This window comes from Mizuhopecten yessoensis, unplaced genomic scaffold (assembly GCF_002113885.1).
Source record: "Mizuhopecten yessoensis strain PY_sf001 unplaced genomic scaffold, ASM211388v2 scaffold11175, whole genome shotgun sequence".
Classification (NCBI taxonomy): domain Eukaryota; kingdom Metazoa; phylum Mollusca; class Bivalvia; order Pectinida; family Pectinidae; genus Mizuhopecten; species Mizuhopecten yessoensis.
The window spans coordinates 769,073-794,945 of NW_018408917.1; the positions used below are offsets into that span (position 1 = coordinate 769,073).

Genomic DNA, 25,873 nt, shown 5'->3' on the forward strand with positions numbered 1-25,873 from the left:
AGGTAATATTTACAATTACCTTACACCAACCTGTGCCATAGTACTCATAGTATACATAATGTTTTTACGTCGCAGGTAAGGAATTGCTACCCTTATGCGCCACTGTTACCTATATGCGGGGTTGTGCCTCACCTGTTTAATCATACACGACGATGATAAAAGACATGATCAGCTGCATGTTAATTAATGACAGTCAAAAGTTGCAAATTAAACAAAAAACCTTATAGAATATGAGGGAAACTTTACTTTTCGTAAACAATATAGGAACGGATTGTAGGCAGTGAAGTAAAGGTAATGAGGTAAGTGAAAGGTAAAAAGATACAAACGGATTTGGTTATTTAGTTCTGTTTAAACAAGATTTTATTCAATCATTATATGTACAACAACAATCATACAAACACACATGAAGTAGAAGAATAAGTAAGGAATGTGATAGTAAGCTCATAGCTCAGGTAAGCCTTCTCCCTCTGTTGGTCAGCATGCTTTGAGGTAATGAGTAATGTTATTGTACATGCAAATATGATTATTTAGTTTAATAAACATAAGGTTACTTTAATGAATTAGTTTTTACCGAATGCTACCGAGAGTTTCCTAATTGACAACATTATACAAGAGAACGAGACAAGTGTTGGAGCCACGGTAACCATTCGTTCGAGTGGATTCTAACTGAATATCTTCTTTTCTCTTTATAACAAATAATGTCCCAAAAAATATCTGCGTAATCTTATATAGATCTTATAAAAGAGACATAAATTTATTCTGGGGAATAGCGTTCGAGAATAAATATGAGTTTGCGTAATACTGCGAGTCATTTAAATGCTTTTGAAATAATGGAGTCTACATTATTTATCCAATTAAGCTCGGAGTTAAGTATGACACCAAGATGTTTATGAGAATTTACAGTTTTTATAATGTTGTTATTCATCGTCAATGCAGGCAAATGACACTGCGTTAAAAAATGACTGCCCATTTAGATGCCCAATCCAGCATTTTTAAGAGATCCATATTTAAAGTATAAGCTGATGTTATAGGGTTATCAATGACAAGATACAATTTGGTGTCGTCAGCAATTAATGTTATGAAGCAATCAGTCTGGTGTTTCTCTATTCAATACAACACGTTTCAGCCTGTTTGAAAGACAATTTTATACCTGCCAATTTTAATGTATGAATTAACCCTGTGTGCCACAAAATATTACTTGCTCTACTTTCCCATTGTCAATAGTCTTGAATATATAATTTATTATTAGTAATAATTGATTGACAGCTCAATCACCACCAATCACCACTGATAAAATCAGATTAATGTTTTGTAAAATATTTACTGTCGCAAAGAAAAATATACCCACATTTAAAAGTAAACCTTTCCATTACTTAGTAGATACATTACTAGGAAAATTCTTTTTAAAGATATGGCATATATCGTTCCCGTAGATATTTTTATCCAACAATTTACATAGTTGAGAACACAACTCTTGCTTTCCTTCCGTTAATAACCAAACTTAGCCAAGTCTAGACCAAATGCCTTCGACGGGTTAAGAATGTTTATTACATCTAAGACATTTTCATTTGTGATAGTTATACACGTTTAGAAGTACGCTATTTCGTCATCAAGTTGTCTCTGTTGAATAATGAAGTGTTTCAGGATACAAGCATCCTTATCTTCTTAACTTTCTTTGCCGTTATATATAAGTATAGGTATTGAATTTGATTTAAAAGAAAATTTTGTAAAATGATTTTATATTTTCCACCAATTATGCGGAGTCGTATTCTTATTCTGAAGTTCATACAAGATATACAAGATACAAGAAACTTTATTTAACGTCGCATACAGGTAAACAAGGAACATTAGCTCTTGAGAGCTATTATTGCGACAAACATATGTAAAAATAACAATAACATATTATATTACAAGTAAAGGGCGATAATCACATATATTAATAATAAAACAGTTATAATCATCACAGAAAAAGAAAGTATACATATTCCAGGTTTCTAAGTTATTCAGTTGTTCATTTCTAATATTTCTACATGTACATTCCCATTTGTTTACATTTTGTGTAAATTTATATTTCTATATTCCCATTTGTTTACATTTTGTATAAATTTAGCTTTAGAGTGAATTCTCTTCCTAGTCTGAGTACGTTTACGTATATCGTTATACGTCCAATGAAGGCAATGTCTCTAACGACGATTACTTTATGAGGTTTTGTTCTAGACGTAGTATTTAAAATATTTTCTGCAAAGAACCTAGGAAATACATTAACATTATGGTCAATAATGGTGTTCCGGTTTACTGATGATAGCATGGTGCGATAGTCACCAAAATCACATTTTTTTACTGGTATATTATAATTTGGAATTTTTTATTTAACGTAATAATTGTGAAAGTTAACTTCGCATAAACTGGAGAGTGATATATTTGATTACAACCGCCAAACCGATATTCTGCATGACAGCTTTTGACAATATTGTTATTACTTTCATTTGAATGACCTATACGGTTTTAATGATCTACGAAGCGCTGAAATGCATCCAGCAGCATTTTCGTCTTTTTAAAACGTATTTCGGTCCATACACTTTCAACATTACCTACTTCAAGATGAGGGCCCGTATTCATGGAACCGGATTCTCTGCTCATACTAGCTTTCTTGTAACTCACTTAAATCATGCAAAACTATCAAAACGTCAAAGCTAAATATTTGAAACAGTATTCAGTTGTAAGTCTCTTCAGCTGATTTTTACCATATCATTTAAAAAATAAGATCTGTTAATTAACATTACTGAAAAAAGAAATAAGGATTGAGCTCAAAATCCATGCTTGAGCATGAGAACGGTTTCATGAATACGGGCACAGGTCTTCTACTTACAGTATTTTCCACGTAAACTAAAATACCTCCACCAGTATACCATGCTTTTAACTAAGTATTACGTCACTCGTGTATATGAATAAAAAAAATATATATATATAAAAAAAAAAAATGAAAAAAAAATGTGTGTACAGCTACTGCACTGATTTGAAGCAGTTTACATTTAGCTGCAGAAGTCTTAATCCAACAACACACAAGCTGTTATCTGTCTAGTTCCTTTGAGTGCGAGGTGTTGAAAATCACACTTATCTTGTTAAAGTATTTTACAATTATTTCTGCAAAAAAAAACACCTTTCCGGAACGTTCGTGTACGGTTATAAGGAAGGAAGTTGTGGACATTTCAAAAGTCTCCGGGACACCCAGCTTCGTTCTGGTATTTAGTTTGCAATCTTCACCTCAACTCCATAATGATCCGACATCGGGACATCTTTTCCGGGAATATTGTCGACATATAACCGCTGAAATAAAATGAAAGTTAATTTAAAATGACTTTATGTATCCTTTGGTAGAACAAAATGTCACTGCCTTTATGTCAAATTAATAAATAGGCAATTATGGCGGTACTCTGGCAGATACACACCAGAGAGAAAACGACATCACATGTATTATTCTATTGATGAGCTTGGATCTACTATATTTATTAACGTCTGTTCTTGATAATATATATGTTCTTCAAAGGTCGAAATTCTTTCAGATCTTTTGTAAGAATACAGTACAAGATATGTAAGAACAACAATATTGCGGGGATATATATTTAATATACTACGAACTACAAATAGTCGTACACGACAACAGAAACAAGGTATAAAATGACAAAGATGCTACGCTTCATAAATAAGACATGTTAATTATGCAATTAGCCAGTCATACAGGAGCTTAAGTTTTATAAGTGGACATTAAATTATACAAACGTTGTGTTAACCGCTATTCTCCAAAAATACTGCCAACAATATGTTAAGGAGATTATCTGGTTCTTAGCTAAAATTCAGAACTAAAAAACTAACATCTGTCATTGTTGTATCCCTATGTCATAATTTGGGGCTATATCGTGGTTACGAACGAATGTCATGGTTACGTGCTTATGTTATTGATTAGGACTAAAGTCACGGTGTTTAATAATTTGGTATTGTTATGAATTGATGTAATTATTACGAAATCAATACCATGGTTACATACTAAATGGCATCGTTACGAACTATTGTCATGGTTACGGAATATATTTCATGATTACACAGGAATACATTACCTTAGCACTGAGAACTGTGTGATTTCGTACTAACACGTGATCGAGCACGTTATTTTCTTCCCAGCCTGAAACTAGAGGATTCTGAATACAGAAAGTACAGCGTCCCACCATAGTGACGTAAGGCGATGTGAATCCCTCTGACAAGAAATGGTTGTAGGAATCTACAAAGAAAAAAAATGATTTTATATAGGTAGGATTTACTAATGTTTTTGAACATTCATATTTATATACGTTTTGGAACTGGATGATGTTGAACTTTTGTTTTTGATCGGGTTAAAGCGTCCTTATAACAGCCAGGATCGTATGAAGACGGGATGGGGAACATAATCATTGTAGTGAAACAAATCTGTCCTAGTTCGTTCTTTACGAAGTAAAAAGTCACCTATCTGATACGATGGTAATTTCGGTTAATATATTAATGGAATACATAGATGCCTAGTTGCCGATAAGTAAAATTGTCCCTTGGGGTGGAAAAAGATCCCAGGGCATATTTTTTCATCATGCTGGTGTTTATCTCTTGATGCCCAGCAAATGCTATATATGGGTATGGGGTGGGGATCTCAACTGTTTCATAGATATAACCTAGAAACAAAGTCCCTAGGGATGAAGAAATACCCCAGGGCCTATTTCTACATCATGTTTGTGTTTATCTCTTGATGCCCAGCAATGCTATATATGGTTATGGGGTGGGGATCTCAACTGTTTCAAAGATATAACCCAGAAAATAAGTCCCTAGGGGTGGGGAAAGATCACAGGGCCTATTTTTACATCATGCTTGTGTTTATCTCTTGATGTCCAGCAATGCTATAGATGGTTATCGGGTGGGGATCTCAAAGGTTTCAAAGATATAACACAGAAAATAAGTCCCTAGGGGTGGGGAAATATCCCAGAGCCTATTTTTACATCATGCTTGTGTTTATCTCTTGATGTCCAGCAATGCTATATATGGTTATCGGATGGGGATCTCAACGGTTTCAAAGATATAACACAGAAGCTAAGTCCCTTGGGGAGGGGGGAAACCCCAGGGCCTATTTTTACATCATGATTGTGTTTATCTCTTGATGCCCAGCAATACTATATATGATTATGGGATGGGGATCTTAACTGTTTCAAAGATACAACGAGCCATAACATACAAAATTGACCCCATCCTACCACTTGACCCCAGGGCCATAAATTTCATAAATTCAAAAGAGAGCTAGTTGATGATTATAATTAAATGTGCCATTTCTCTCTGCTACTTAAAGGAGTAGAGAAGAAGATTTTTAAAGATTACCCCATTTTTTTTACCTATTTGGCCCAGCCCCTCAGGCCCTTGGGGGCGTAGCCCCATACATTTCATAAATTCAGATTCCAATTTCCTATAGTGATGTTCCATGTCAAGTTTGGTCAAAATTGGCCCAGTAGTTTTTTAGAAGAATATTAAAAAGTAAAAAGTTGACGGACGACAGACGACGGACGCTGCGGTATGCCATAAGCTCACTTAGCCCTTCGGGCCAGGTGAGCTAAAAACGGTTTCATCGTGAAAATAAACAATTATTTTTACCCTTAAAAATACCACTTTGGCATTTTTGTTTCTTCAACAGATATTGATTTCACTCATTTTATGAACACTTTTCCTGTTTTGAAAAATAGCAATATTCATCCCAGTCGTGGGGACCTCGTTTTCATCATAAAACTGGAAATATTTACATTTGCTCTGCATCCTTCCATTGCAATGCATTGAGAAGGCATATGTTATTGTGAGACTATAACAGCATTTGTTACTGTACCGTCATCAATCTGTATTGTGACGTCATCAACTTCATTGTTGTCAAGACTTTATTTTTCGTTCAAAGAACTTTTCGAAATAACAAAATAAAGCGTAACTACTCTATCAAAATATGAATATAAATAATTAACATTTTAGCAAATATTGTTATAGTTAGCCCTGCCGGACTTTATTAAGTTTGCCATCAATAGCAATGTGTGTTATAGGACCATAACAACATTTGCTAAAACATTCATTGCTTAAATTTTCTCTATAGAAAAACGACCATAGACTTGTAAAAGCCCCACATATCACACGTGACCGACCGATATGTAAGAGTTACCCTCGAAGTCGGCAGTGACGTTGAAGGCTGGCACACCGGGACCAGTATTAAGGTCTCCAATGATCAGCGGTTTGGTCGTCAAGAGGGCTGCTTCTGTCAACTGGCGAGAATCCGCGAGATTTTGTTCAGCAAAACTTGAGTACTTTTCTCGTAGGTTTGCTGAAGTGAAAGAGTGTTATATTAAACGACAGTATTACAAAAGATTTAACTTAAGGATACATGCTCCATTTTGCTATAGTATGTACAGTTGGGAGCAAAATTAATTTGGTAGCCTAGTGCACTGGAGTTAAGAAAAGTGAACTCAAGTACACACGTCATTAACTGGAGTACACAATACTTGCCATAGTGTTGAATCACGAAAACATTTCCATTACCGGGAAATAAAAATAATTGAAAAATAGGAAAAATAACAACTGTTACATACGCTCAAAGTACTCGGAAGCCACATTGGAGGTGGAATGGCTGCAGAAGACTGTTCCCACATCTTCAATCTGCAATGATCACAAGAACGGTGTAAACTCTTTATTACGTGTATCTGAATGATTCATAGAAATTTCCTCCAATATACCACTATAAACAAGAACATTTTACCACTTTGGGTAACGTGTATAATAGCCTTATAGAAAGAGAGGTCAATTAAGCAACTTTATAAGAGTGCGTGTAACGGGGATTGATAGGGTTAAATGCAGATTTAACATTAGCATTGGCCCCTGCTTGGAATTCCAAAACAAGATAAATCCAAATAGGTTGCGGGTATAGGAGACTAAAATCAGGAACAGTTAGTTACAGATTTCATTTTATAATAAATGGAACCTCGTTGACTTGCACCTGTGTGAGTGTTAAAGGTGAGGTATTACAATTTCTCCTAGAGCATTTAATTGACACAATTACTATAAAATTATATCATCATCGTGTACAACATATTCCAACTGTTGTTTTGATACCGAAGATAACATTATTTCAAGAAAGAATTGTTCTTTTTATTGAACATTTAAGCAGAAAAATATGGGAAATTTCATTACTAATAATAAATTTTCATATTGGACACGTTTATTTACATAGTTCTAAAACGAGTCTATTTTTCATACTTGCTTCAAAGTTGGCTACCAATAATATCTTGTAACATCAGGAATTTCAGAAAAATTGACAACCAGTAAATTTGTCATATAACACTTTTGATTAAAAAAATATATATATATTGTTTATTTTCCACTTTTCCGTTAAATATATTTCTTCATTTCAAAGGTTCTTGGGTTTTGTCTTTTGGCAAGTTAGTTGTTCATGTGAATGGATTTAACTTTTGTAAACGTTGATGACCTTGACCTAATCAAATGTGCTAAAATAAAATGTTTGTATGGGGAGTCAGACAAGGATTTCTTTCCTTGCTTTATATTTTTAGAGTTAACGATATAAAATCATATTCCTTCATATTTTAATTAATAAATGGGCAATAGGCAAACTAAAAAATAACTACAACTGTAAGTCAAAGGCTAACTAATACTCCCGCTTCTATATAAACTAGAAATGTAAGCTAGATGCTAACTAAGGCACTTCCTGCCATACCAAAACATACTTGCATACCAAATCTTTTTGGCCATGATAACAAAAGATCATAACTCCTTAAAAAAGGTCAAAATGAAAAAAAAAAACTGTTGCACGACATCAGGGGGTATTAAAGACATCAGGGGGTATTAACGACATCAGGGGGTATTAACGATATCAGGGGGTATTAACGATATCAGGGGGTATTAACGACATCAGGGGGTATTAACGACATCAGGGGGTATTAACGACATCAGGGGGTATTGACGACACCAGGGGGTATTAACGATATCAGGGGTAATTAAGGATATCAGGGGGTATTAACGATATCAGGGGGTATTAATGACATCAAGGGGTATTAACGACATCAGGGGGTATTAACGACATCAGGGGGTATTAACGACAACAAGGGGTATTAACGATATCAGGGAGTATTAACGACATCAGGGGGTTTAACGACATCAGGGGGTATTAACGACACCAGGGGGTATTAATGACACCAGGGGGTATTAACGACATCAGGGGGTATTAACGACATCAGTACACTTACAATGAAGTTGATGAAGCAGACAAATGTTGTTCTTTGTGGGGGGTTTTCAACAAAGAGGCATATTCCTTTTTTAAAGGGTCGAAATGAAAACATACTACTTGGATGCACAACGTCAGGTGATAGTTATCATATCTGAAAAGCTTCGTTGAAATTGACCCCTGAGTTTTGGAGGACATGTCTGGACAGGGATTTTTCAAAAAAGGACCAAAACTTTGTGGAAAAAAAATGGTCAGAATGAAATAATAATACTTTGATGCACAACTTCAGGTGGAAGTTATCATATCTGAAAAGCTTCGTTGAAAGTTGTCCATCACTTTAGAAGGAGTTTTACGGACAAACTTTTTCTACGGACGGACGAACGGACGGACAAGCTGATTCCAGTATAACCCGTCAACTTAAGTAGTTCTCCAGAGGAAAGATTACTTGGGCAGAATACATATTCATTATTACTGCTGCACATAACTTTAAAACATGCGTAATATAACAAAATGTTTTGGTATGATAAAAAATCAAAACCAACAAGTAAGTACAAACGTGTGAACAGTGACCAACTGCTAAGTACAAACGTGCGAACAGTGACCAACAGGTAAGTACAAACGTGTGAACAGTGACCAACAGGTAAGTACAAACGTGTTAACAGTGACCAACAGGTAAGTACAAACGTGTGAACAGTAACAAACAGGTAAGTACAAACGTGTGAACAGTAACCAACTGCTAAGTACAAATGTGTGAACAGTGACCAACAGGTAAGTACAAACGTGTGAACAGTGACCAACAGGTAAGTACAAAAGTGTGAACAGTAACCAACAGGTAAGTACAAACGTGTGAACAGTAACCAACAGGTAAATACCAACGTGTGAAATTAGACTTTAAAACACACAACTTTACCAGATTCGAGCATTTTATGTGTGCGAAATTCGAATTTTGAATGGGACACCAACAACAAACAATGCGAATGTTATGCCGATATTAGTGAGGGTGTTTAAAAGAGAAGGTGTTTGACCTGCCTCGTTTGTATTTGATTCAGAACCTCTCCGAAACTTTCCGAATAAGCAGGTTGTTGCAGACGAATGACAAGTTGTATGGTCGTCGCCATGATCTAATTTTCGATACGAAGGACGATTTTGTTAAAAAGTGATCGTTAGCATGCCATGTGGTTTTATTGTCACTTTCTCAGGTTTTCGTTATGATGACGAGACATTAAATGAACTTAGATTTAACCTTAATTAAATTGATGGATGTCAATGATGCAAAAGACGCCCACTCTTCCTGAACACCTGGTCTTAATTTTTTTGTTCATTTCCAAGGATTTCAACATAAATTCTTCCTTGGTTCATATTTTGCAATAGTTTTATCGATTTTGAGATCGAAATATGGTTATGGTTGACACTTCGGTATCCCCTGTTGTTTTAGGAGATGTAGATTTTGTGTAATGCCGGAGAATATCAAATTTTCTGCGTGTATTAAAACTTTCGCTGTAGGAGCTGTATTTGAGAGTATATAATTCCTCACGTAAATGGAATGCTGTTAATTGGTTTATGAAAACTAAAAATGATTAAACAAATGATTAACGATTAAAAAAGAAATTATAAAAGAAACCAAAGAAAAAACAAAACTCACTTCTGCCTCAATATATGCTCTTGGGAAAATCTGTGTCACGTTCGGTTCAAAGTAGACTGATTTGAAGGTGACTGAGTTCAGCTTCTTCTTACTCAGGAGCATCACTCCCGGGACATTCATCGCCTCCCGCGTCAGAGGGTTAAAACAGCGATAGACGTTATCCATACCGGAAATGACGAGGCAAGAAATACAGGTCTGACTTAGCGACATGATTCCACATTCTACGGTACAGTTAACGAGCGCTGCATAATCGCTCGCAAAGGTTTTACAATGTTTAAATATACACACTGCAGTCGTTAGGGCTGCGAAACTGGGGCATGGAGGAGCATTTAACCAGCCCCAAGCCGTCGTTTCCTGGTTCAAAGGCGGTGTATAGGTAAAAACATCTCTTTCTAATTTATTCTTTATCTTATCAACATCATCTCCGTACCATACCTGGAAATAAAATGGTATAGATAATTGCATTGATGTTTTATTGAATACGGAGTCACCATTCGGCCCTTAGCATTGCATAGCATTGGATTTTCTTTTATGCTTTCCAGAGGGACCCAAAAACAGTCAAAATATATTTGCTGCTTTATTTTCTTGGATTGCGTTCGTTTCAGAGTACCTTTCCTGACAATATTTTACTTTTCAACAACCAGCTTTGCAACTTCAAATTTGAGGGTAATACTACTATAGTTTGATATTTGCTCCGCGTCTCAAGTAAAACGCAATTTGTGACAGTATAATCGCAACACACCACCGCACAAATGAAATAACAACAGGTTTATCCCCTAATTATTTCGCTTTTCCACAAGCAGCTTCACAACTTCAAATTTGCTCCCTTTGTAGAGGCAAAATGTTAAGGAAAGACGATAGGGACAATATAATCGTTGTTGAAGTATTGCGAGACTTGTGTTATAAAGGAAAGTGGAGAAAAAACATCCATTTTATTCGTAACAATTTGTAAATTACTGAATTGAGAATTTGGCTTTTTGCCCATGTCAAAATCAAAAGGAGATACAAATATTGGCCTCACGGCTTAGGTTCTATATCTCCCCAGACAACACTTAGGTTCTATATCTCCCCAGACAACGTTTAGGTTCTATATCTCCCCAGACAACACACTAACAAAATAACTCTCTCGGGAAATCAACACTTTCGTATCGTTAATACACACCTCTTGAAGACACATGACGTCATAATCCCCGGATTCCAGTGCCCGGATGACGCGTGGTAATCGTTCTGTATAGTGGGATATAAAGTTTGTGAGGCCGACATTAAAGGACTGTATTTTGACCGTCTGGACCACGCCCAATAGTGACGTCATACACAGTGATGTAAGCAACAGCAGCTGCATTGATGCCATGGTGTGATTTCTAGGAGAAGAACAAAACAAAGTTTTAAAATTTCTCACTAATTTGGTATTGATGTGAGGAAATGTTACTACCTAAATGAAGCAAATGGATTGGGTAAGACCCTCTCCACATACATTTGACATATATTGAGAAAAAGCATGATATAAAATTACAGTGAATGCCATTGCACAAAACATATAATTATATATATATAATATCTAAAAAACATCAATGGAAATTACAACAAAACATCAATAAATGAATAAATGAATGAGAGCCTTCTGGCACGAGACCAATTTGTGTAAGGCTACTAAACCTGGAGAACCAACCTTGAAAGTATTCAAAAAATGTTGTAACAATAAAATTATGATAACATGCAGATTTCATCTACCCAGATCCCATTTTAACTTAACCCTATAAAAGCCCAAAAAGGTATGCTAATATTCCTGGGAAATCGGAAACTCGGTATGGCTTTTATTTTATCAATTTTCCATCCAACGTAAGTTATAAAATTAATCTTTTAAGAATCCAATCCGCCCCCTCCGCGGGCATTATTTCATTTAAAAATGTGTGAACAATGGGACATTTGAAACGCACAACGATGTTTCATTTATAGGAGGTTAACATTTCTGTGGAAACATAAAGATGGTCAGAGTGTCAAGATTATAGCGTGATCAATCTAGGGGGCTCAGCATGTAGAGATCCCCATCCCACGGTCCGTATATGTGTATTCTGTATCAAGCGTAATATAACTGAACAGAAACAGCATAACTTCTTTTTTTATATTTGTTGACGTAAATCTTGCTTAATTATACATCAGTGTTAATAGAAATATATATCTTTCCATCGAGTATTTGGGAAGTTATCCATTAAGAAATTTGCTATACAATTGTATGTGCATGATCACGATGGAGAATCGAAACATATATATATATGGGTCGCTGCCTGCCGATACGCGGGTACCGGTAGTGCCAATGTAGATTCTGCGATATAGATATTCGAGAGTCAGGCGGAATTGTCGCGTCCGTCGCTGACGTGTACCCCATTACCATAAAATAGGTGTGTACCTCGTTAACATAACAAGGTCATGATAACATCAAGTAAGGTACAAATGTATGTGGGGGTGTAATCTCAATCCTACGTTTTATGATATTTGGGTCGTTTATCTTAAAATTCAGTAAGTGAAAAATTGCCTCGAGGAAACATAGTAGATATGATGAATATGGTAAACAAATTTTGCTCTTAAATTGACCCTGATCAGTTGATCAAGTGTGCTAAGACATGTTACAAACAATGTTGGAAATAACGCTCTTAGTTCTGAAGGAAGACCCTAAATCTGTGTTTAAAACGACAACATATTTGAGAAATAGACTGAAAAAGGTAGGGTCAACGCCTATGGAGATTTAACATTAACGTCGGTCCCTGCTTGGAATTTCAGAACAAGATAAATATAAGAAGGTTTGGGTATAGGAAGCTTTAATAATTTTATATATTAATGATATATCTGATAATCTTGAAAGCTTGTCTAAATTATTTGCTGACGATACGTCTTTATTATATTCTGATGCATCTCCCAGATTATCGAAACTAAGATAAATAATGATTTGTAAAAAAATCAAAATTGGGCTGAAATTTGGCTGGTTTAATTCAACCCTGCAAAAACGAAAGCTTTACTGATCTCTAACTTTGAACTTGAGTATTTTATCGATTTAAAATTCAATAACTTTAATGTTGATTTTGTTGACAATCATTGGCACCTTTGAGTAATTTTAGATGAAAATTGTAAGTGGAGTACCCATATTGAAAAATATTTGTACGTAAATTGAAATTTAATTTGTAGTCGAAGAACTTTAAGTAAAATTTATAGATCGTCCATTCTTCCTCTATTGGAATACTGTTGTGAGGTATGGGATGGGTGCACTCTCGGTGACGCAGACAAATTAGAAAAACTTCAGCTTGAGGCTGTAAGGATTATCACTGGGTTACCGTCTTACTCAAGTATTTTGTATTTTGTATTTTGAAACTGGTCTAGAAACGTTATCTGACGTAGAACTCGGCGGAAATTTCAACTGTTTTACAAACTCCATAAGAATCTTACACCTAACTATTTTACCTCTTTATTTCCCCCTACAATTTCAGGAAACACACACTATAACCTCCGTAATGCTGAAAATTACTATATACCTAATTCACGACTTCAATTAACAAATTTGTCTTTTTTCCCCTCCACAATCCGACTCTGGAACCAGTTTGACCTTAATATAGGACACAAAGTTTCATATACAGCTTTTAAAGATACTCTTCGCATGCTTAATACATCAGAAGTCCCTATATATTATCTCCTTGGTGATCGAAAAAGTAATATTTTACACACCAAATTGAGAAATAACTCTAGTACCTTAAACAATCCCTTATTTCATGCTAACTTAATAGATTTTCAGCACTGTCAATGTGGACATCCTATCGAAGATATAATTATGCGGATCAGAGAATTTAACTCTACCGCGAATTAAATGATTTCATTCCACTTAACTTGCAGCTACTACTATACGGTAATAGTGAATTGTCAAATCAAGAAAACATCCTAATAGCCAAACAGACGCACCAATTTATTCTAGATACTAACAGATTTTGAGTATATTTTCCTGCACTCCTTCACGTTTACCAACTAATCCGAATCTCTCTCTCTCAATTAAAGCCAATGTAAATGTATATGTTGCCATCTTGATCATTTGTAGAAATATATTGTAGGGAAAGGGCTTAATATAAGTTGTTAAACTTGTGCCCAACTCCCATTGTATATAAATTACAATAAAATACGTTTAAAACAAAATAACAAATCAGGACCATTGACTTTCAGAATTCGTTCTATGACAAATGGGACTTCATTGACTTTCACCTGTGTGGGTGTTAAAGGTGCGGTAATTCAATTCCCACCAGAGCATTTAAATGACACAGTTACTATAAAAAGATATCATCGTCGTGTGCAATATATTCCAACTGTTATTTTGATACCGAATATTACACTATTTCAAGAAAGATTTCTTCTTTTTATTGAAGATTTAAGCAGAAAAATATGTGAATTTCATTACTAATGAGAGAATTCCAATTTTGGACCAGTTAAATCTACATAGTTCTAAACCGAGTCTACTTTTCATACTTTTATCTTCATTAGTTGGTTACCAATCTTTCAACACCAGGAATTCTGAAAAAAATTGACAACCGGTTAATTTGTCGTATAACATCTCTGATTTAAAAAAAGAAAAACGTAGCTTTCTTTCGACTTTTCCTTTAACTTATGTTTTTTTCAAAAACAACGGTCATATGAATGGATATAAGTTTTGTAAACGTTAGTGACCTTGACCTTCGTTCAAGGTCACAAGAATCAAATGTTATAAAATAAAAAAAATTGAATTGGGATCAGACAGGGATATCTTTCCTTGCCCTATTTGTTTAGAGTTAAAGATATAAAATAATTGAATACTCCCTTAATATTTTGTTTAATGAGAGGGCAAAAGACAAAATAAAATAATAATCAAGTGTATATTAGTTTTCTTATTAAGATCATTGTATTGCTTTTATATATCTGCATATCTTTGTCTATAATATAATCTCAACCTGAAGTACATTTATATAGTTCTCCAGAAGAAAGATTATTTTTGCAGAATACATATTTATGAGTTATTACTGCTGCACATAACTTTGAAATATTCATCATATTATAAAGTGTTTGGTATAATATGAAAACAGAAAATGTATTGGTGTCTAACGTTAACATCAATAATCAAATCATTATGATTATGTGAAATTGTGTATTGGACATGTATAGCATGCTAAAAAAGATTTTGTCCAGTTTTGATATCACATAATATTTAATTCTGTAGAAAGAATATATATATGGAAAGTTTTAAAAGAAGTATTAAATATAGAATACAATATGTGAGATGTCTTGAGTATGTGAGATGTGTAACATATATCTATGAACAAGGTCGTCAGGTGTATAGCATGTATCTATGTGTGAGGTCGTGAGTATGTTAGGTGTATAGCATGTATGTATGTGTGAGGTCGTGAGTATGGGAGGTGTATAGCATGTATCTATGTGTGAGGTCGTGAGGATGTGAGGTGTATAACATGTAGCTATGTGTGAGGTCGTGAGTATGTGAGTCGTATAGCATGTATCTTTGTGTGAGGTCGTGAATATGTGAGGTGTATAACATGTATCTATATGGGAGATGTCTTGAGTATGTGAGATGTGTCACATATATCTATGAACAAGGTCGTCAGGTGTATAGCATGTATCTATGTGTGTGGTCGCGAGTATGTGAGGTGTATAACATGTATCTTTGTGTGAGGTCGTGAGTATGTGAGGAGTATAACATGTATCTATGTGTGAGGTCGTGCGTATGTGAGGTGTATAACATGTATCTATGCGTGAGGTCGTGAGTATGTGAGGTGTATTGCATGTATCTATGTGTGAGGTCGTGAGTATGTGGGGTGTATAGCATGTATCTATATGTGAGGTCGTGAGTATGTGAGATGTGTTACATGTTTCTATGTGTGAGATCATGAGTATGTGAGATGTGTAACATGTTTCTGTATCTATGTGTGAGGTCGTGAGTATGCGAGGTGTATAACATGTATCTATGTGTGAGGACGTGAGTATGTGAGGTGAATGGCATGTATGTATGTGTTAGGTCGTGAGTATGTGAGATGTATAGTATTTTGTGTGAGGTCGTGAGTATGTGAGGAGTATAACATGTATCTATGTGTGAGGTCGTCAGTATGTGAGGTGTATAACATGTATCTTTGTGTGAGGTCGTGAGTATGTGAGGTTTATAACATGTATCTATGTGTGAGGTCGTGCGTATGTGAGGTGTATAACATGTATCTATATGGGAGATGTCTTGAGTATGTGAGATGTGTAACATATATCTATGAACAAGGTCGTCAGGTGTATAGCATGTATCTATGTGTGTGGTCGCGAGTATGTGAGGTGTATAACATGTATCTCTGTGTGAGGTCGTGAGTATGTGAGGAGTATAACATGTATCTATGTGTGAGGTCGTCAGTATGTGAGGTGTATAACATGTATCTATGTGTAAGGTCGTGAGTATGTGAGGTGTATAGCTTGTATCTATGTGTGAGGCCGTGAGTATGTGAGGTGTATAACATGTTTCTATGTGTGAGGTCGTGAGTATGTGAGGGGTATAACATGTATCTATGTGTGAGGTCGTGAGTATGAGAGGTGTATAACATGTATCTATGTGTGAGGACGTGAGTATGTGAGGTGAATGGCATGTATGTATGTGTGAGGTCGTGAGTATGTCAGGTGTATAACATGTATCTATGTGTGAGGCCGTGAGTATGTGAGGTGTATAACATGTATATATGTGTGAGGTCGTGAGTATGGGAGGTGTATAACATGTATCTATGTGTGAGTCCGTGAGTATGTGAGGTGTATAACATGTATATATGTGTGAGGTCGTGAGTATGTGAGGAGTATAACATGTATCTATGTGTGAGGTCGTCAGTATGTGAGGTGTATAACATGTATCTTTGTGTGAGGTCGTGAGTATGTGAGGAGTATAACATGTATCTATGTGTGAGGTCGTCAGTATGTGAGGTGTATAACATGTATCTATGCGTGAGGTCGTGAGTATGTGAGGTGTATCACATGTATCTATGTGTGAGGTCGTGAGAATGTGAGGTGTATAGCATGTATCTATGTGTGGGGTCGTGAGTATGTGAGGTGTATAACACGTATCTATGTGTGAGGTCGTGAGTATGAGAGGTGTATAACATGTATCTATGTGTGAAGTCGTGAGTATGTGAGGTGTATAACATTTATCTATGTGTGAGGTCGTGAGTATGTTAGGTGTATAGCATGTATGTATGTGTGAGGTCGTGAGTATGGGAGGTGTATAGCATGTATGTATGTGTGAGGTCGTGAGTATGGGAGGTGTATAGCATGTATGTATGTGTGAGGTCGTGAGTATGGGAGGTGTATAACATGTATCTATGTGTGAAGTCGTGAGTATGTGAGGTGTATAACATTCATCTATGTGTGAGGTCGTGAGTATGTGAGATGTATAGCATGTATTTTTGTGTGAGGTCGTGAGTATGTGAGGTTTATTGCTTGTATCTATGTGTGAGGTCGTGAGTATGTGAGGTGAATGGCATGTATGTATGTGTGAGGTCGTGAGTATGTGAGATGTATAGTATGTATTTTTGTGTGAGGTCGTGAGTATGTGAGGTGTATTGCTTGTATCTATGTGTGAGGTCGTGAGTATGTGAGGTGTATAGCATGTATCTATATGTGAGGTCGTGAGTATGTGAGATGTGTTACATGTTTCTATGTGTGAGATCGTGATGATGTGAGATGTGTTACATTGTTCTATGTGTGAGATCGTGAGTATGTGAGATGTGCTACGTGTTTTTATGTGTGAGATCGTGAGTATGTGAGATGTGTAACATGTTTCTATGTGTGAGATCGTGAGTATGTGAGATGTGTTACATGTTTCTATGTGTGAGATCATGAGTATGTGAGATGTGTAACATGTTTCTATGTGTGAGATCGTGAGTATGTGAGATGTGGAACATGTTTTTATGTGTGATATCGTGAGTATGTGAGATGTGGAACATGTTTATATGAGTGAGATCGTGAGTATGTGAGATGTGGAACATGTTTCTCTATATGTTATACCGTTTTTGATATGTGAAGCATTATGATTGTAAATAATTTCACACAGCATATTTTAAAATAAATGCTTCTAGCTCCAAAATTATTTTTTTTAGTTTTAATTGACATAATTTTCCGTATTTTAAATCACATTATTTTGGGTATATCCGATCAAATTTTACACTTTGCTATATTAACGTGTATGTATATTACACTGCCATAGTGCTTTTACCCTCAGATAGTGATACTAGTGTAACATACTAGTATTCATTATTTACCTCCAGTTATATTTACCATCAAATGCTACCTGTCTGTGAATACTTATGTTACCTGTCTGTGATTACTTATGCTACCTGTCTGTGATTACTTATGCTACCTGTCTGTGATAACTTATGCTACCTGTCTGTGATTACTTATGCTACCTGTCTGTGATTACTTATGCTACCTGTCTGTGATTACCTATACTACCTGTCTGTGATTACCTATGCTACCTGTCTGTGATTACCTATACTACCTGTCTGTGATTACCTATGCTACCTGTCTGTGATTACCTATGCTACCTGTCTGTGATTACCTATGCTACCTGTCTGTGATTACCTATGCTACCTGTCTGTGATTACCTATGCTACCTGTCTGTGATTACCTATGCTACCTGTCTGTGATTACCTATGCTACCTGTCTGTGATTACCTATGCTACCTGTCTGTGATTACCTATGCTACCTGTCTGTGATTACCTATGCTACCTGTCTGTGATTACCTATGCTACCTGTCTGTGATTACCTATGCTACCTGTCTGTGATTACCTATGCTACCTGTCTGTGATTACCTATGCTACCTGTCTGTGATTACCTATGCTACCTGTCTGTGATTACCTATGCTACCTGTCTGTGATTACCTATGCTACCTGTCTGTGATTACCTATGCTACCTGTCTGTGATTACCTATGCTACCTGTCTGTGATTACCTATGCTACCTGTCTGTGATTACCTATGCTACCTGTCTGTGATTACCTATGCTACCTGTCTGTGATTACCTATGCTACCTGTCTGTGATTACCTATGCTACCTGTCTGTGATTACCTATGCTACCTGTCTGTGATTACCTATGCTACCTGTCTGTGATTACCTATGCTACCTGTCTGTGATTACCTATGCTACCTGTCTGTGATTACCTATGCTACCTGTCTGTGATTACCTATGCTACCTGTCTGTGATTACCTATGCTACCTGTCTGTGATTACCTATGCTACCTGTCTGTGATTACCTATACTACCTGTCTGTGATTACCTATGCTACCTGTCTGTGATTACCTATGCTACCTGTCTGTGATTACCTATGCTACCTGTCTGTGATTACCTATACTACCTGTCTGTGATTACCTATGCTACCTGTCTGTGATTACCTATGCTACCTGTCTGTGATTACCTATGCTACCTGTCTGTGATTACTTATGCTACCTGTCTGTGATTACCTATGCTACCTGTCTGTGATTACCTATGCTACCTGTCTGTGATAACCTATGCTACCCGTCTGTGATTACCTATACTACCTGTCTGTGATTACCTATGCTACCTGTCTGTGATTACCTATGCTACCTGTCTGTGATTACCTATGCTACCTGTCTGTGATTACCTATGCTACCTGTCTGTGATTACCTATGCTACCTGTCTGTGATTACCTATGCTACCTGTCTGTGATTACCTATGCTACCTGTCTGTGATTACCTATGCTACCTGTCTGTGATTACCTATGCTACCTGTCTGTGATTACCTATGCTACCTGTCTGTGATTACCTATGCTACCTGTCTGTGATTACCTATGCTACCTGTCTGTGATTACGTATGCTACCTGTCTGTGATTACCTATGCTACCTGTCTGTGATTACGTATGCTACCTGTCTGTGATTACCTATGCTACCCGTCTGTGATTACTTATGCTATCTGTCTGTGATTACTTATGCTACGTGTCTGTGATTACTTATGCTACCTGTCTGTGATTACGTATACTACCTGTCTGTGATTACCTATGCTACCTGTCTGTGATTACTTATGCTCCCTGTCTGTGATTACGTATACTACCTGTCTGTGATTACCTATGCTACCTGTCTGTGATTACCTATGCTACCTGTCTGTGATAACCTATGATACCCGTCTGTGATTACCTATACTACCTGTCTGTGATTACCTATGCTACCTGTCTGTGATTACCTATACTTCCTGTCTGTGATTACCAATGCTACCTGTCTGTGCTTACCTATGCTACCTGCCTGTGATAACCTATGCTACCTGTATGTGATTACCTATGCTACCTGTCTGTGATTACCTATGCTACCTGTCTGTGATTACTTATACTACCTGTCTGTGATTACCTATGCTACCTGTCTGATATTACCTCTGCTACCTGTCTGCGATTACCTATCTGCACGTGCAGACTACTATACTCACCTATGTGACATGTATGTTAGTACTGGAGTTACACCCTGGAAAGCTGTGGTTTATTTATGAACGTTTATTCGTACATGTACATATACATGTTCATCTTTTTGTATAATACGGATTTTAATGTGCGTTTACTGTGTAAGAACGGTAAACTAACCAGTATGACCTTGAACTGTGTGCACGTGTAGCCCATGGGTAAGAAACGTAATAGATCTCATACGGACACGAGTACTGTAATGGCTATGGCACATAGAGATCTCTATGGTACCCCACATGGTAATGTGGCCGCCACGCAACCATGTTTCCAACCTGCCCCGCAGTACCCGCAGTACCCTATGCAAAGCTCGTGTATACCCCCCAGTTCTCCTGCGAATCCTCAGTTGATGTTCCCTCAGGCAACCTCGCCTACTCCTGACACCATTTCCCCACACTTCAGTGATCAAATTCTTCGAGACATATTTCAACGGTTAACTAAGCTGGATACACTGGATCAAATCATGTCTAGACTCAGTGTCATCGAGGGCAAGTTTAGCAGTATGGAGAGTTCGTTATCAGGCGTTAAACGTGAACTTAAAACACACAGTGAACAGCTCGAGGGTGCGGATTTCGACCATTCCATTCTTGAAGAGAGAGTCAGCAAAGTGGAACTTGAACGGGAGGAGGTACGGGAAGAAAATCGCCTACTGAAAGATCAAATACTCGAGATCCAAACACGATCGATGAAGGACAACCTGTTATTTGGAGGAATCCCAGATGTTGACCGTGATGAAGACACCGAGGCTGTTGTGAAGGAATTCATCAAGACGGAACTCGGTATTGAAGAGGAAATGCAGCTTCATGTTGCCCATAGGCTGAGGAAAAGATCCGATAATAAACCTAGGTCCATAGTAGCTAAATTCTCTAGCAGAAAAGATAGAGACAAAGTGTTGAAGGCTGCCCCAAAACTAGCGGGGAAAAGAGAATTCTCTGTATTTGAGCAATTCCCGCCGGAAATAAATGACAGGCGACGTTTACTCTATCCGGTGTTTAAGGAAGCCAAGAGGCATGGAAGGCACGCTCGCCTGCTAGGTGATAAACTCTACATTGACGGTAACCTTTACATCCCACCTCAGCATCATCATCCTAGTCATCCTCCCATAGGCCGAGATCATCCTCCTGATTCTCGCAGAGGACCTGGATGGCACTCATCGGCCCAAGGACGGCAGACAGCCACGCCCCCTAGTGGTCAGCATCAGTTCCGTAATGCTCGTCACGTGCCAAACCCCCGCAATGACAGTCGCCCCATGTAGGGAGACGCGACAAGAGGTCAACCCCGTGACATTGATAAAGACACTATCAAGTTTACTTTCCTTAATGTTTGCGGTATTAAGTCTAAGATACTTTTGCCTGAGTTTGAAGACTTAATCCTAGCACATGACATACTTATTTTTGCAGAGAGCAAGATTGATAATCTGGATCATTTACAACTACCGCCTGACTATGAATATTTTGCTAAATGTAGAACTAATGCATATAAAAAATCTGGTGGTATAGTAATTATTTTTAAGAAAACTCTCAAGTCGATGTTGACTTTTCCTAAAACTTTATCAGAATATGTATTGTGGGTAAATTTTTCAAAACACGTTGTGAACTCTGATCTAGATTTTCTACTGGGATGTGTTTATATACCTCCCGAAAATACTAAGTATGCATCCCCGGAAGCGTTCAATGAAATTGAAAGGGAGATGATAGAATTATCCCATCATGGTAACAAAGTCGCCATAGTCGGAGATTTTAATGCTAAAACCCAAGTTAGAGATGATTTTGTAGAACCAGATGATAACTTCATTCGTTCATTAAACTTAGATGAAAATGATGAGCTATACTCATATCTCTATGATATTGAAAAGTTGAAATTATATAATGTTCCTCTGCGAAGGGCTAGTCAATGTAAAGCTAAAGTTAATAATTATGGCAATAAATTGCTTGACTTCTGCAAGCAAAATAATATGTATATTGCCAATGGTCGGATTGGAAATGATGCACAAATAGGTAAAACTACATGTAGTGATGTCAGCGTTATAGATTATCTATTGCTGTCGTCAGATATGTTTCGGTATACAACAGATTTTGAAATCAAAGTTTTTGACCCACTCATATCAGATGTCCACTGTAGACTTGTATTTAGCCTTTGTAAATTAACTGATGAATGTATATATAATACCGAATGTCATGAAAATCGATATACAAAGTGGAAATCCTGTAAAGAACAAGATTTTGTAAAACATATACTAGATGATGAAAGAGGTAATCTCCATAGAATTAATGATAAATTAAATGAATTATTAAATAAACAACACGACAATGTAACCAATAACGAAATTAATGACATTGTAAACTCAATTAGTGAATTGTTCAAAGGCTCTGCTAAGCAGGTTTTTGGTAGTAACAATGCTTACAGGAAACGGAGGTTGAGATGTGATAATAAACCTTGGTTTAATAGGGAATGCCACTTAAACAGAGTTGAATTTAATAAAGCCAAGGCCTTATTTCACAAAGTAAATAATCCTATAAATAAAACTAATCTCAATAGAGCTAGTAAAGTTTATAGAAAAACATTGAATAAAAATTACAGAAATTATCAGGAGAAATTGTCAAGCGAGTTAAGAAATACTGCTAGAATGGATTCAAAAAAATTCTGGAATATTTTGAATAAATGTGACGGATCTGTAAAGAAAGGTAATGCTGATATATGTATTACTGAATTATATGAATACTTTAAGGATCTGAACAAGTCTGTTTATGATGATGACGATTTTGAGCTGGAAAATCCTGATAATAGTATTTTTGATGATTATCTGAATGGTGAAATTACCACTGATGAAATTAAATTTTCTTTAATCAATTTGAAGAATAGTAAAGCCTCTGGTATAGATCAAATCCTAAATGAATATCTAAAAAGTACAATGGATGTATTTTTACCAATTTATCAAAAAATATTTAACCTTATTCTGAATACTGCGTCTATACCAGATGTGTGGAAGATCGGTATTATAAAACCAGTATATAAAAACAAAGGCGATCCAAAAGATCCGGATAATTATAGAGCGATCACTTTAGTCTCGTGCCTTGGCAAAGTTTTCACTTCGGTTATTAATAATCGTTTAAATAAAATTTCTGACGAATTTGACCTGATAAGCAGTGCACAAGCTGGGTTTAGAAAGGGTCATTCTACAACCGATAACATGTTTGTATTGTATTCTTTAATCTCAATATATTTTTCATTAGGAAAAAAACTTTATTGTACGTTCATCGATTTTAGTAAGGCGTTCGATTCTGTATGGAGAGTTGGTCTGTGGAAAAAGCTCCAAAAAAGCAACATTACTGGAAAAATTTTCAATATTATTTATAAGCTATATGATAAAACCAAATCATGTGTTAAAAATGGATGTGAACAGTCGGATTTGTTCAATTGTGAGATCGGTTTAAAACAGGGCGAAAATTTATCGCCATTTTTGTTTGCAATTTATTTAAATGATTTAGAAACTTATCTTGTTGAAAAAAATGTAAATTGTCTTCAAACAATAGACAAATTATGTATTGATAACATTGGAGTGTATCTCAAACTATTCATTATCTTATATGCCGATGATACTGTCCTGTTTTCAGAAACACCAGATGGTTTACAGTTAGCTTTAAATGAATTTGAACAATACTGTAATACTTGGAAGTTAACTATCAATTCAGGAAAAACTAAAATTGTCATCTTTTCAAAAAGAAAATGTGCAAGAACTCCCCATTTTACATTATGTAACGTAGAATTAGAAATACTGGAAGGGTATACCTATCTAGGATTATTCTTTAATTTTAGTTGTAGCTTCTTTAAAGCAAGGAAAAAAATTGTTGAACAAGCACAGAAATCAGTGTTTGCTGTCTATAAGAAATTGAGAAACATATCTTTACCAGTTGATCTACAATTGAAGATATTTGATTCATTAATTATGCCAGTTCTTCTCTATTCATCAGAAATATGGGGTTTTGAAAACACAAATATTATAGAAAAAATCCATCTTCAATTTTGTAAATATATACTAAATGTAAGAAAAAGTACACCAAATTTCATTGTTTATGGTGAGCTTGGAAGATACCCACTAGACATCGAAATTAAATGTAGAATAATAGTATTCTGGCATAAGTTGATTACCTCTAGTAAGTTATCAAGTACTATTTATAAGCTTATGTATACATTACATGAAAATGGAACTATGTTATTTAAATGGCTCGCATATGTTAAAGATATTTTTTCTCAAACTGGCCTGAACTATGTGTGGTACTATCAATCTACATGTTCTTTTTCAAAAGACGAAATTAAGAGGCTTGTGAAAAGTAGACTGAAGGATCAATTTATACAGAAATGGTTTGATAATATTCTTAACTCCTCTAGAGGACAAACATATTCAATATTAAAGACAAAGTTTGAACAAGAAAAATATTTAATTAAACTTAATACAAATGATAGGAAAATAATGTGTAAATTCCGTTCTTGCAATATGCATTTACCCATAGAAAAAGGAAGATGGTTAGGTATTCCTCGTCAAGAAAGAACCTGTACATTATGTAATTTGTACATTGGAGATGAATTTCATTACTTATTTATATGTGAAAGTGTTTTAGTTAAATGTCTAAGAGAGAAATATATACCAAAATATTATTTCACTTATCCAAGTCAATTAAAAATGCAAGGATTGTTTAATATATTTAATGTAAAAATTTACACAAAACTTTGTAAATTCATAGAAAAGCTTGAAAAAATATTAACTTAATTTCTGTACTATTTGTGTACTTCTATATGTATCTATGCTATGTACAATGTTGTAATTGTGTACATCACACGCCATGTATCATACTTACTATATGTATGTGACCTCTTGTTACACACGTAAGTGTGTCGGAGTGAATAAATAAAACTTAAACTTTAAAACCTATGCTACCTGTCTGTGATTACCTATGCTACCTCTCTGTGACTACGTATGTGCTGCTTTGCTTTTGTACCTTACTAGCTTTGAATTAACCAGCATGCTGTTCACCTCGTTTGCCGCAAGAATAGCAATACAGTGCTTTAAATATGCTAGTTTATATTACCGATATTAGTTACAATGTGTATAAATCCTACAAATGTATGTAATAAATAATTATTGCAGATGTAAATCACTATAGTGATACCTACCTTGTTAGGTGGTTGATGTCTTTCTCTCTATGCGCGTGATCTTGTGACACCTGACACTTAACATATAGAGTGCAGGTACTTCCTTATATACGTACTATACCTGACTGTCCCGCCCACTGTTTATTGGATGAAGCGACCTGAATAATTCTTTCTTTATCAGATCCACGTGTGACTTCTTTGAGTGACGTTTCATCTATGGTCCGTACCAGTCACACTGGAGATTCCAGCGAGTACACCAACCCAACTTGGGTGTAACAATATTTTAATAAAGATGCTGATATATACAGATA

General features: G+C 35.9%; 1 protein-coding gene across 1 annotated transcript; it reads right to left on the minus strand.

The window, feature by feature from the left end:
• Nucleotides 1–2,814: 2,814 nt before the first annotated feature.
• Nucleotides 2,815–25,625, minus strand: LOC110440235. Its single transcript, XM_021483181.1, has 7 exons — nucleotides 25,584–25,625; nucleotides 11,083–11,281; nucleotides 9,921–10,355; nucleotides 6,633–6,699; nucleotides 6,209–6,367; nucleotides 4,116–4,276; nucleotides 2,815–3,327 (listed from the first exon to the last, which is right to left on the minus strand). The coding sequence occupies exons 2-7, from the start codon at nucleotides 11,269–11,271 to the stop codon at nucleotides 3,247–3,249; spliced, it is 1,092 nt and encodes a 363-aa protein (XP_021338856.1). The 5' UTR covers nucleotides 11,272–11,281; nucleotides 25,584–25,625; the 3' UTR covers nucleotides 2,815–3,246.
• Between the last annotated feature and the right edge of the window lie 248 nt (nucleotides 25,626–25,873).